General features: G+C 49.7%; 2 protein-coding genes across 5 annotated transcripts; one reads left to right on the top strand and one right to left on the bottom strand.

The window, feature by feature from the left end:
• Positions 1-209: 209 nt before the first annotated feature.
• On the bottom strand, positions 210-3563 carry ropn1l (rhophilin associated tail protein 1-like; the record flags this gene model as incomplete). The annotated part of the gene is made up of 5 exons (XM_084443181.1): positions 3469-3563; positions 2230-2361; positions 1952-2075; positions 1578-1739; positions 210-389 (listed from the first exon to the last, which is right to left on the bottom strand). The coding sequence occupies exons 2-5, from the start codon at positions 2358-2360 to the stop codon at positions 210-212; spliced, it is 597 nt and encodes a 198-aa protein (XP_084299307.1). The 5' UTR covers position 2361; positions 3469-3563.
• nup58 (nucleoporin 58) lies at positions 3177-13190 on the top strand. Of its 4 annotated transcripts, XM_084443176.1 has the most exons (14): positions 3177-3558; positions 3826-3983; positions 4685-4717; positions 4811-5071; positions 5617-5770; positions 6073-6138; positions 6248-6422; positions 6567-6646; positions 6967-7082; positions 7221-7303; positions 7464-7665; positions 11952-12020; positions 12601-12699; positions 12986-13190. In XM_084443176.1, the coding sequence occupies exons 1-14, from the start codon at positions 3476-3478 to the stop codon at positions 13156-13158; spliced, it is 1752 nt and encodes a 583-aa protein (XP_084299302.1). In that variant the 5' UTR covers positions 3177-3475; the 3' UTR covers positions 13159-13190. The 4 variants fall into 4 exon arrangements, with proteins under 4 accessions (XP_084299302.1, XP_084299303.1, XP_084299304.1 ...); XM_084443177.1 differs by lacking the exon at positions 4685-4717 and having other exon boundaries at positions 4829-5071; XM_084443178.1 differs by lacking the exon at positions 11952-12020.

Raw genomic sequence — 13190 nt, 5'->3', positions numbered from 1 at the left:
GAAGAACAGACAGACATGGAGAGAAAGACAGACAGACAGGGACGGATTGACAGACAGACAGACAGGGAGAGAAGGCCAGCAGGTAGACCAGAGGGAGGCAGGGAGAGAGGCAGAAACACGCCTCTGAAGAGAACCTCTGAGGCGTGTGGGACTGAGACTGATGTGAGGGCAGGTTAGCCCACCCCCGGGGGGAGGAGCCGTGTCCGTACTCACACAGGCTCCCGCAGGGTGCTGAGGAAGCTGTCTATGTGGTCCTGGGGAATCTCTCCGTCCAGGTGGGCCAGGTAGGTATACAGGCTGACGAACGTCTCGAAGGGAATCCTTGCTGCGCCCCCCTCCTCGTCCTCCGTCAGGATCTCGCACGCAAACTTCATGGCGCTGATGATGGTCTGGATGCACACACACACACACACAAGCAGAAACTATCAAGAAAAGGGCCAGGGAGTCATGAAAGTGCCTGAGCGCCCCCATGGGGTGGATATTAGAACTACACCACAGCTGCATGGAATGACTATACAGTACACCCAAGCGCCTTCAGCTCAAACATTAACCTGTCCTTCACATTCACAATAGCAAAGTGCTGTCAATCGATTAAAAACATGAATCAAGTTCATCACAATAATAGGCTGTGATTAATCATGATTAATCACTAGTTTAAAATACTAGTGTGTTTTGGGGGAGAGATAAAACAATTAGTGTGATGTTAGATAATCAATATTCTAACCATATTATAACATGTTTTCAAACGAAATTTGCTGTTCAGCACACCGGACACCTGGATGAATTAGCTACTGAAAGGCTTGTGAAACGCGCAACTTATCCACGTATCACATCCTTTCAGTAGTTCAGCCAGGGAAACATCGCGTTTGGAATTACTGGAGGTTGAAATTTGGTAATATGATTAATTTGCGTTATTTCTTTTTTTTTTCATGCGTTAAGGTTTCCAGATTAATCACGAATGTTAACGTGTTTAATATTATATATATATATATTTATTCAACTTCATTTGTAAATGCTTGATTCTGATTGGCTGGGAGGGATACATTATTTCTGTATATCCCACCCAATATTTAAGCACAGCTGTAGATTAATGCGCCGACCCAGAGTAATCGAATCCTAATAAGCCTAACATAAAGCCTCGCAAGTCACGCAATGCATTGAATGGCTGCTTGGGGTTACGAGGGGCAATGATGAGCCTAAAGGCTAGAGGTGAGGGATGAAAAACTGACTAATGATTTGATGTTAAAAGAAAACATCCAAAGAGATGTAGGCTAATTCAGACAGGCAGTAGATGCGTTGCTATGATTGATTGAGGTGCGCCATAGCAACGCAGTTCACCGCAAAATGGACTATGCAACTCAACTTCTAGCCTACACTTTTGAAAGCAAATATATTTGAGCAATACTTTTATTTTGTTTTCATAATTATGTTTTGTTATGTTTTCAGTTGAAAAGAAGTTGAATAAGCGGAATATTTACCTCGGGGCCGGGCAATATGCTGTTTCAATGCCCGAGTGGAGGGTGTTATCAGTAATATATATAATTGACTCTGAATATAATTGTATAATTGCCTCTCACCCCTCCCAGGGCACTGCAGCCCAGGGCGAAGAAGTGCATCCAGTCGATGCTGGCGCTGAAGTCCCCCAGAGCCAGCAGGGTGTCCAGCTGCTCCATGGGCAGACAGAGCCCACGCCACCTCTGATGGAGCTCCTCCTTACTGGTCGTCTCCTTAGGGGCCAGCTGGAGCACGGAACGGATAGAGTAGAATAATGCAGAATGTTAATGATGTCAAGTCAACACACAGTAACAAGCAGCAAGCATATGGTTTAGTATCTCATTGCGTGTTGGATGTTTTTTGACAGGCAGACCTAGCCTGGCATGCTGAAGTGCTGCTTTGACCTGAGAGGGTCTGGGATAACTGTTGAGAAGTTTAGCTAAGCTACAGTGCATACCTGTTTGTGTAGGACTTTGAGCAGACCTGGGGTCAGCCCTGTGTCAGTTTTCTGTGTGGCCACAAGCATCTCCAGCCTCTCTTTGGCAGGGAGGGTGTCCCCTCTGCACAGGGCATTGAAGTACCTGAGTAAGAAAAAGAATCAGCCATCTCACTATACTAAGTCAATTAGGCTTGCTTGCATCTCGCATATTCCAGCACTTTGGCCAAACAATGTTAAACCGTGAGGTTATCTCAAGAAGCAGGAAGGCAAAATGGATAATGGAGCTGGATACATACGCAGCAGACCAGAGGAGCACATCCTGAGGCTGGGTTCTGATGGCGGCCTTGGTGAACTGTTTCAGGATGTCTGGTAGTTCAGGGGGGATGTTGATCTGCTGGGCACAGTACATGGTGTCTGGAGGAGGCATACTGCTGAAGGGAAAGGGGGAAATTAATAAGGAAAAAAACTGAAACATTTGCTTAACTATTACAAACGTTACTTGTGCAATCCCAGTTAGCAGGGAATGTTCCCACAACATTGGGGAACATTCCCAAGACGTTCTGCTAATGTTTCCACATTCTTAGAACAAATTATTGCTAGCTGGTATCCCATTGCTTTAACGTAAGCAAAACCAGAATGATTCGCACAGACACATTTGAAGGCAAGGCACAAGACACAAAGGTAAGCTAGCTAGCTGGTGTCAGCTTCGCTTGCAAGCTAGAGCCATCTCATATTAATGTTAGCCGTACCACGGTTTAAAAAAGAAGAAAAAAAAGAAAAACTGTACCTGTATTTGTTGACTTTCTTTTTATCGAGAAATAAACCTTACTTATTTACAGAGTGAACCCAGTTGAATTACTAACGGTCTTGCACTTACACTTTATTAGCAGCTACTCATTTATCAAACAATAGCATAGCAACCTCATGTTTGTCAATAACGGTACGTCACATAGCAACAGTAGCTTGTCTGCCACTATGCACCAATACATCCATGCTATGCACCCACAGGCAATGTGATATGTTCCCTTTTATTTAACTAAGAAGCTGGCCAACCACATGGATATTCACATAAATAATCAAAGCACACATCTAGACGGTTCTCTCTAATTTCAGATGATGGTCGTAATGTTCATTATTTTATTATTTAATCTCAATATGATGTTTGTGAACGCTAGAGGTCGCCAAATACCAACTAGCTAGGAGGACAACCCAGCATGCACCGCTCCCGTCCCCGGAAAACGCAGCGAGCAAAGCGGCGCGGAATCGAAAATTCAACGCGACACACGAGAAAGTTGCAAATGCTCTTATGTTTTTAAGTTGAAGCCCGGCATTTGATTATAATTTGATCGTTGACTATAAGAAAACGTTCGATCCCAACTATCTAAATTGGACGTTTAGCTGCCAGCTGCCATGAAAACAAGCGGCTAGCTAGTTGGTGCGTGTCGGACTTCACCGCAGTTCCGACTGGCTAGTGGGCCGCTCAGCTAGCTGGCCGCCAAGTTCACATTTGTCCATTGAATGTGTGCCTCTATTACCTGAAATATGTCGGGCTTCAATTTTGGAACTACTGGGACCCTAGGGTCCACGAACACTGGCGGGGGGTTTTCGTTTGGAGCCGCTGCAAGGTAGGCCCAGGCATTAGCTTGCTAGCTAGCGACGCGTGACTTGTAACGTTAGCTATCCTATTGAACCCGACCAAAAACAGCGAGCAGCCGTCCTTGTATGAACTAGCACACGATGGCTAGATTGTAGTTAAAACGAGATTGAGCATGTGAGTGGTCTGTAAGATTAGCTAGTTAATGATGGCCTAGCTAACCTGTAGTCTAATTGCATTGCTCCATGTGTGTAGCTAACTTCCATGTGAAATCAAAGGACTCCCCCTCTCTTAATAGCACCCCTGCTGCCGCTGGCCCCGGGGGGTTCACCCTGGGCGGCGGGCTGGGCACCGCTGCTGCTCTTCCTGCCTCCACGACCACCCCCGCCTCTCTGGGCGGCCTGTTCGCTCACAAACCCGCTACCGGGGGGTTCTCCTTCAACACACCTGCGGCAGGTAACGTACATCCCGGCGGTACCCGTCTTAACCACACAACCTCTCACCCGTCGTCCACATATCCCAAGTACCTGGACATAGACTCAAAGTTCCATCAATGTTCCATCAATACACTTTAGCATCTATGCCTGTATAGGCGACACATGGGGAGTAGTGTGTATATATATATACATATATATATATATATATATATATATATATATATATACTAGGGCTGCACGATTATGACAATATATAATAATTGCGATTATTTGCTTAAAATGCTAATTGCGATTAATATTTAATATATAATATTAATATATAATAACCAAAATGCTCCCAAATCACGGACGTTGATCCCTGACCTCGTTTTCGCAAATTCTTTCACTACTCACGGCTGCGGGTACTGAAATTGCTGCGCACAGCGCACTCAGCGGCAACGCATGTGATTGGTTAGACAGCATAAGCGCCTGCGATTCGTCCGTGTAGTCCTAGCACACTCAATTCAAAGCAAAATTATTAATCACTAATTGCGGCCTTTTGCTATTAGTTAATCGCGGAGGTCATAATCGCGATTTCGATTAATTCACGATTAAGTGTGCAGCCCTAATATATACAGAGCAGCCCGACTGCCTCAGGTACCACACCTGTCGCGCACACACACAAACACACAGAACTACACATTAAATATCCCCTTTCAAACACGCATCTTGTCTGTGCAGGCGCTGTTGCGCCCACGACTGGCCTTACGTTAGGTGAGTGGGTCTTTCTGCCTGTAGTCTATCCTTTTGCTTCTACTTAAGTGCATCTGTAGCCAAGGTTTTGACTGTGTTTGGGTGTGTCTTCAGGTATCCCCGCTTCCACAGCGGGCTCGACTGGCTTCAGTCTGGCCTTCAACAAGCCCTCGGCCTCTGCCACGCCTTTCTCCCTCACCGCCGCCTCTTCCTCCTCGGGGGCGGGGCTGACGCTGGGCTCCGCGCTGACCGCCACCGCCCCGCAGCAGCAGGCCGCCATGGGGTTCGGCCTCAGCCTCGGGGGCGCGGCCTCCAGTGCTCCAACGATGGGACTGTCGCTCGGGTCGAGCCTGTTCCCAAGCGGAGTGGCTACAGGTGGGGGTCGTGGCGTCGTGCCTGCACACAATACACATCATCACCAGGCGCAGTCACATGTTCACATAATACACATCATCACCAGGCGCAGTCACATGTTCACATAATACACATCATCACCAGGCGCAGTCACATGTTCACATAATACACATCATCACCAGGCGCAGTCACACGTTCACGTAATGTGCAGAATATTTTATAAAACTTCTGATAGGCCACCACACACAAATCATTTCACCAAGTTTTTAAATTGAAAACCACAAATAAAATTAGCAGCACTATACACTTTCAGTTACATAAACATTAAAATAGTGTCTTGGAGAGTGTTGCTAACTTTGGTTGATGCTGGGCAGTATTAACTGTGAGTTTTTAAAGCACCGAATTTATTTTATTGCGATAAATCTAATGAAATTGCGGTTTATCATTATACCGGTTATCGCTACGTCTCTATTTGTCACGCTTGTTAAATCGTTTGTCGCTCTCCACTCTGTCGTCTACCCGGGCCTGAATAACTCTGCTTGTGTGTGTTGTTTTGTGCGCCTCAGGTCTGGGTCAGTCCACCCTGGGAGGGGGAGGGGGGTTGACGTTGGGTTGCTCCCTGGTCGCGACCTCCGCCGCCCCCAGCCTCGGACTGGGCGGAGTCGACTTCAGCACCTCGTCCGAAAAGAAGAGCGACAAATCTTCAGGGGCCCGGCCAGAGTGAGTCCCCTGCCGACTGACAGCCCTCTGGGCCAATTAGAGTCCCCCACTCCCCCAACCGGCCTGGGATCAGTGTTTGGACATGACTGACCGTCATCCGTTATTATTCTCTCTCGCTCTCCCTCTCTCTCCCCATCTCTCTCTCTACCCCCCACCCCTCTCTCTTTCTCTCTCTCTCTCTCCCTTTCTCTCCCTCACCCTCTCCTTCTCTCTCCCTGTCCTTCTCCATCCCTCTCTCTTTCTCTATTTCCCCCTTTCTCTCCCTTTCTTTCTCTCTCTCTCCCTCCCCCACTCTCTCTCAGGGACAGCAAAGCGTTGAAAGACGAAAACCTGCCGCCAGTCATCTGTCAGGATGTCGACAATTTCCAGTAAGTTCTACAGTCCTGTCCCCTCTGCCATAGCTGGACATAACAAGCATCTGTGTCTATGGTCTCATCTCTCTCTCTCTTTGTCTCTCTCTCTCTCTCTCTGTAACAGGAAGTTTGTGAAGGAGCAGAAGCAGGTGCATGAGGACATCAGCAGGATGTCGTCCAAAGCCATGATCAAGGTCCAGGACGACATCAAGAGTCTCAAACAGCTACTGTCCGTCAGTGGCAGTGGCCTGCAGAGGAACGCCCTGGCCATAGACAAGCTGAAGCTGGAGACGGCACAGGTACACACACACACACACACACACACACACTCAGGAACAGCAGAATGCCCAGGCGTGCACGGTCTCTTGGTGAGCCTTGGTACGCAAATACAATTCCCCTCACGTCCTTCCCTCCACCTCTCGTCTCTCCCCGTCTCTCTGTAGGAGTTGAAGAACGCCGACATCGCCCTGCGGACGCAGAAGACTCCGCCAGGCCTCCAGCACGAGAACACGGCCCCGTCCGAGTGAGTCCCTGAGCTCCCTGCACCTCACCCTTCCACCACCTCCATCATCTACCAACATCTCCAAAGAGGGAACGCCTTCACAGCCACTGACCAGACGCTTTCTCTCCTCTTTTCATCCTCTCTCTCTCTCTCTCTCTCTCTCTCTCTCTCTCTGTCTCTGACTGTCTCCCTATCTCTGTCTCTCTCTCTCTCTCTCTCTCTCTGTGTCTCTGACTGTCTCCCTCTCTCTCTCTCTCTCTGTGTGTGTCTCTGACTCTTGTCTCTCTCTCTCACCGTCTCCCTGTCTCTCTCTCTCTCTCTCTCTCTCTCTTGCTCTGTAGTTATTTCCGGGTTGTGGTGGAGCAGTTTGAGGTGCAGCTGCAGCAGTACAGACAGCAGATCGAGGAGCTGGAGAACCACCTGACCACGCAGGGCAGCTCACACATCACCCCCCAGGGTGAGACACACACACACTCTCTCACCATGGCACGCGTATGCCGCGCACACACACACACACACGCGCAAGCGCAGGAGGATACGCACATGTGAGATAAAGCCAGCGTTCTCTATCACTCCGTGTGTGTGTGTGTTTCAGACCTGTCCCTGGCCATGCAGAAGCTCTACCAGACGTTTGTGGCGCTGGCCGGTCAGCTGCAGTCCGTCCACGAGAACGTCAAGGTCAGTTTCCCCCCCCCCCCCCCTTCAGCCCTTGCGGCCCTCTGGACGACCTCGGCAGCGGTGGTCCGAGTGTCGCCCCCCCGGCCCCCGCCAGACCCCCGGCCTGCTCTCTGACGCTCCCTCCTCTCTCCCCCTTCTCGTTTCCTCCTCTGCGGACTAGATCCTGAAGCACCAGTACCTGGCCTACCGCCGCGCCTTCCTGGAGGACTCCACCGACGTCTTCGAGTCCAAGCGGGCGGCCAACAGGAAGTTCCAGAGCGCCCAGCGCGCCACCACGGGCCCCGCCCCCTTCGGCAGCGTCCCCAACGCGGCGGCGGTCGCCATGGCGGCCACTCTGACGCAGCAGCAGCAGCCCGCTCCAGGTCTGACCGCCTTCAAGTTCTAGAACACCCCCACTCCCACCTGACCTGCCCTTTGACCTCTCAACCCTGACCTTCTGACCTCTGGGGGAGCAAGAAGAGAGAGAGGAGAGAGAGCGAGAGCACAGGGGAAAAACAGCTAGAGAGAGAGGAAGGGGGGACAGAAATTTAAAAAAATTAAAAAGCAACTTTGCCGGTGCCAAATTCTGCTTAGTTTGTTGGTTCTTTGTCCTGAGAAGTTAAGAGGAAGAGAAAAAGGTAAAGCTGAGAATAAAAAACGAAATGGCAGGTGCCAAACCCTCTCTTGTGCTTTTTGCACTAGTATTGGGAACAGTTTACAGAAGGGGTCTCCGGCCCCAAGCTGCAGGGACCGGCCGCGGGGAACGCCGGCTCTCAGAAAGATGACTTCGGCGTTTGTGTCTTTTTGTACTCTGCCTCTCCTCCGACTGTCGGAGAGAAGGACTTAGTTAGAGTGACAGGACCTCAAGCGGAGGGAGAGACCGCAGCGGAGGCTGCTTTCACTGGAGAGGTTGGATTTGAAGGCCCTCGCCCAATGAAAACATTTTTTGTAGGTAGGCGTTTTGGTATTCTGGGGAACTTCGTTGTGGCATTGTGTGATCACTTTTAGATTCAAAAGGAGTATTTATTTGTTCTCGACTGATCTGGTGCTGTGAGTGTTAAGTTATTGAAGCGGAATGTAGCTCAATTATTGCAGCCTGTGTTAATGTAGGCTGCACTTAAAGAAGACACACACACACACACGCAACTGTAAAACCTCACATCGCTACAGCGAGTGTCACGGTCGAGCTGGCCATCATTTCATGCTTCTTTTTCCACCCCTCTTCTCCTTATCCCACACACACACACCCTTTGTGCACTTCACTTCAACTCTTTTCTTTGGATGTTTGCTTTTAAGACAAGCGTGTCTCTCTCTCTCTTACACTGTCTCTCTTATAATAAACACACATTCACACACCACATTGGCAGGGCACAGAACACCACATTGACCATCTCAGTATTTCTATTGAGGACGGGTTGTAAGCTCAGATGAACGACTCGTATTCAGACTGTTATTGTGATAACATGTCAGGACATTTCATACAGTAAACATGGCCTATGTAGTTGTCCCCTCAGAGTGGCTGTTGAGGCTGGTTTAGGCCACAGACCAGTTTATGAAGCTGGTTTAGGCCTCAGACCAGTTTATAATGCAGTTTTAGGCCTCAGACCAGTTTATAATGCAGTTTTAGTCCTCAGACCAGTTTGATGCTGGTTTAGGCCTCAGACCAGTTTATAATGCAGTTTTAGTCCTCAGACCAGTTTATGATGCTGGTTTAGGCCTCAGACCAGTTTATAATGCAGTTTTAGACCTCAGACCAGTTTATGAAGCTGGTTTAGGCCTCAGACCAGTTTATGAAGCTGGTTTATGCCTCAGAACAGTTTATGAAGCTGGTTTAGGCCACAGACCATTTTACGAACCCATTCCCTTCTGTCGCCATGCCAGCGTTCTCCGTTTCCACAGAGTCGTTTAAAAGCAATAATGGCATGCTGATTTTGCTATGGCAGCCATGTTTGAACATCAGTCAAGGTCCGTAGAGCCGCAGCCCAACGTGCACGGCGCAGTCTGTGCGCGTGCGCGAGATGTGATTGTACGGAAACACACAATGCTACCTGGCCCGTTTACACAAGCCGAATCAGTCATTATGCATCTCGCAGCCATAGCCTTAGGCCTTGCGCTTGTGACAGTATTTGAATCAATTTGTCCGACCTCACGGTGAACGCTAGCACGGGGCCGTGGCGCGCCACAGGTAGTCATAGAGTGTAGTCTGGCGCTAGGTAGGACGTAGCGGAGGGCCGACGCTGAGGGCGCACGGCGCCGGTCTGTCCCTTGCAAGCCTCAAGAGTCGTCTTTGGCCTGCGGAGACCCTCTGTTTCACGCTCTTTACAGCGCCGCAAAACTGTACTTACTGAGACGTCTGGGTGTCGGGTCACTCGGGCTTAATCAGGAGAGGCAGGGCGCCACAGAAGGGCCTGGACCATACAACCATGCTGCTTGGACAACCCCGATGTCTGTAAACCCCACTCTTCTCTACTTATTTTGACTCCCGTGTGATTGAATAGAAGGGCTGCCCTGCTCCATAGCTCTCTGGGCGGAGGCTATGGGGAACTTGCTGCTCGTACTGACTGGGCCCTAGGAGCCAGCCAGATCATTTGGGTGCCAAAAAAAGTCAGTGTTTCTCCAAGTGTAAACTCTTTGTCAGATAGGCAGCCATTTTGTTCTCTTTGAGATGAATTACCTGCTGCTCTGGGTTGAACCTGTCTGCTCGTCTCGCTCGGAAACACTATTGTGGACCTTAGGTCACCCCTCAAAGGTCTGGAACTTCTGGGTTGTTGTTCTTCAGTGCGTTTAAGTTGTTGGTGGTCAGTGTTTGTTCTAAGCTCTTTTATTGCAGAGCTCTTGTGGAGATCTGGAGGACCTTGTTCTGAGGCCCCTGGTTCTAGATTTACACTGGTATAGCTGACTGGTAACTCGCATGGAGTTTTGAATGTGTCCTTCTAGCTGCGACCAGCTGCTCTCTAGCTCGCTCGGTCCGTTGGTTGGTCGGCCGGTGCACAAAAACGTCTGAAAAAATGCGTTCTGGCTGCACACATACGCGTATGTAGTCGCGGCTATTGCGAATTTGCGATTGTTTTTGTCCCGTTTGACTGTATAAACCACGCCATAGGCCTAGTTTGATCTTTCAGTGCTTGAAGGTGTATTGTGATTGGACTGCGTGCTACAGTCAGCAGGCCGTCTTCACCAATGAGGAGAGGGGGAGAGGGGCTGGTGATCGTATGTAGCTGTAGTTTCAGTAGTTGGCCAGCGGAAACGGTTCTTGTGTCCATATCGCTGGCCTCTGGGGGGCGGCGTCTCCCTAGCATGTGAAGGCAGAGCTGAAGGGCTAGCTGGGTTGTTAGTTTTGTACCAGGCCAAGGGCGTGGCTACTTGTAGCCCACATTTAAGGACAACCAACCATATCCCGTATTGAAGGAGGAGGATAGCATTTTAGTTTTGAAAAAGTGCCATGAGTTTCATGATCTGAAGTAAAAAATAATAATAATAAAAAAGAGACTTTGCATCAAAAATGATTGTTGGTGGGACCAGCCAACCTTTCCCTGACTTCTACTGGTCAGCGGTAACACATACCTGGGTTTTAGTCTCCCACTATACACAGTGACGATGCTAGATGCCAATTCTGATTGTCTGTTCTGAGTGGTTCTGTTTAAATGAGTGTTATAATCCTATATAACCAATGCTTGTTCATGCATATATGAATATATATTTAATCTGATATGGTGTGCCTTTGAAACTAGATGTAGGCCTACATGAATAACGTGCGTGCGTGTGCGTGTGCGTGTGCGTGTGTGTGTGTGTGTGTGTGTGTGTGAGTGAGAGAGAGAGAGAGTGATTTTTGGCACATGCTAGTTCCTTCACTCACGGAATCTTGACGTTTTTCAAAGTTGTCAAAATGCAATAGCGCCTAGCAATTAACAATCAGTTCTGTCCTAAACTGTTTGTCTCTGTTTTATGTAAGTGGAATTGCATTGAATTGACAATAAATCCCTTTTTAAATGAGAGACCCTTGTCTTGTTTCTTTTTGACTGATAAACATCTTACTTAATTGGAAAAACAAAATTGATGCAGCCAAAAATATTGTCCACCTTCGGTTTGCATCTCCAAAATCAGTCAACAAAACTATGAGCCTAAATTTGACTGGGGGGAAAACAGTACAAAGGACATGACTGGAATCCTGAGTGAAAGAACTATCAGTTATTCCTGTTTCTCATCTGATAACTAAGCAAAGCCTAAGTTGTTACTAAACTTAACACGAGTGGTGAATGGGAGAGTTTGGTGTATAAACATTGCCAGTTCCGTAGCTGTGCTGGGTATGGAAAGCTTAAGGGGAGGTTGGGGGATGGAGGGGGGGGGGGTAAGCTGAGGAGGAGTCCAGCTGCGGTCATCTCTGAGGTGACAAACAGCTCTATATAGTAGTAGAGCTAACAGAAGGAGCTGACGGAGGTGGCAGTGCTAGCGTCACGGGCCCCTGGATGTCACTCAGTGAGATGGGGGGGCTGTTTGATCTATATAACCTCACGGTGATGCAGAACTCTTCAGCCAATCAGAAGAGCTGAGAAAGGAGAGAGAGAGGAGGGAAGTGGTCCAGAGGAGTAAAGTGTGTCTGTGTGTGTGTGCGCGTGTGTGTGTGTGCGCGTGTGTGTGTGTGCGTGTGCGCTCTCTCTCCCCGTCTCAGGGTCCCAGGCACGCCTGGGGGCAGGGTTTGGAAACCCCTTTGCCTCGGGAATGGGCACTAGCCTTGGAGGTACTGCCCCTCTTATTAAATCTGTGTGTGTGTGTGTGTGTGTGTGTGTGTGCGCGCGCGCGCGTGTGTGCGCGTGCGTGTCGCTTAGCGCACAGCTTCAGAGGCCTGTGGCATGTCTGCTTTCTGAGTGCTGAGAGGTTGCGTAGTGACCCTTATCAGGTGTGATCAGGGGGTGGGTATTCACTGTCCTCTCTCTCTCTATTGGCCAATGCTCACTCGCTCTCTCTGTATTGGCCACTGCTCTCTCTATCAGTCTGTTCTGCTGCCCTGTGATAGTTTCCTGATTGTTCCTCCCACAGGGATTATTAAAGAACACATGTCTTAGTTGCACTGTAACCATGTGTGGCACACTGGGGCTTTGTTCGGCAGTGAGGTGTGTGTGTGTGTGTGTGTGTGTGTGTGTGTGTGTGTGTGTGTGTGTGTGTGTGGGTGCGTGCGCAAGCTTGTGCTCATGTTACTGAAGTTCAGCTCCCTCTTTTCTACTTCTCCCCTGCCGTTGTGTGCGTGTGTGTGTGTGTGTGTGGGAGTGTGGGACACCAGCCAGGGCTAAGCTCTCTCTCTCTCTCCCTGCCTCCCGCAGTGTTCAGTGGTGGTCCAGGGTTTGGGGGGGTAGCAGCGGGGGGCTCCTCATTTGGCTTCTCCTCTGCCAGTAAGCCATCGGGAGGGAGCCTGAGTGCAGGTACACACACACACACACACCTGCGCTTAGCATGGGGAGAACTCAGACCACGAGCAAGCTTGCAGATAACACAGTAGTGACCTTCACTGCTGTATGTTTCAGAATATTGATACTGACGTGTCTCCCCCCACTCCGACCCCTGACCTCCATACCCTCCCCCCACCCTCTCCTCCTCTCTCTCTCCCTCCCCTCTCTCCCTTTCTCTCCTCTCTCTCACCCTCTCATCTCTCCCTCTCATCTCTCCTCTCTCTCTCAATCCTCCTCTCTCTCTCTCTCTATCCTCCAGGGTTCGGCAGCAGCAGCAGTACTGCTGGTTTCAGCTTCAGTAACCCCGGCATCAACGCCTCGGCCGGCCTGACCTTCGGCGTGTCCAACCCCCCCGTCACAGGCCTGGGCGCTGGGGGACCCCTGCTCCAGCTGAAGAAGCCCCCCGTCGGCAACAAGAGGGGCAAGAGATAGACCGGGTCGGGGGGAGGGAGGTGGCCTATAGA

This window comes from Borostomias antarcticus, assembly GCF_949987555.1.
Source record: "Borostomias antarcticus genome assembly, chromosome: 9".
Classification (NCBI taxonomy): Eukaryota; Metazoa; Chordata; class Actinopteri; order Stomiiformes; family Stomiidae; genus Borostomias; species Borostomias antarcticus.
This window is presented reverse-complemented; position numbering and strand designations above follow the sequence as displayed.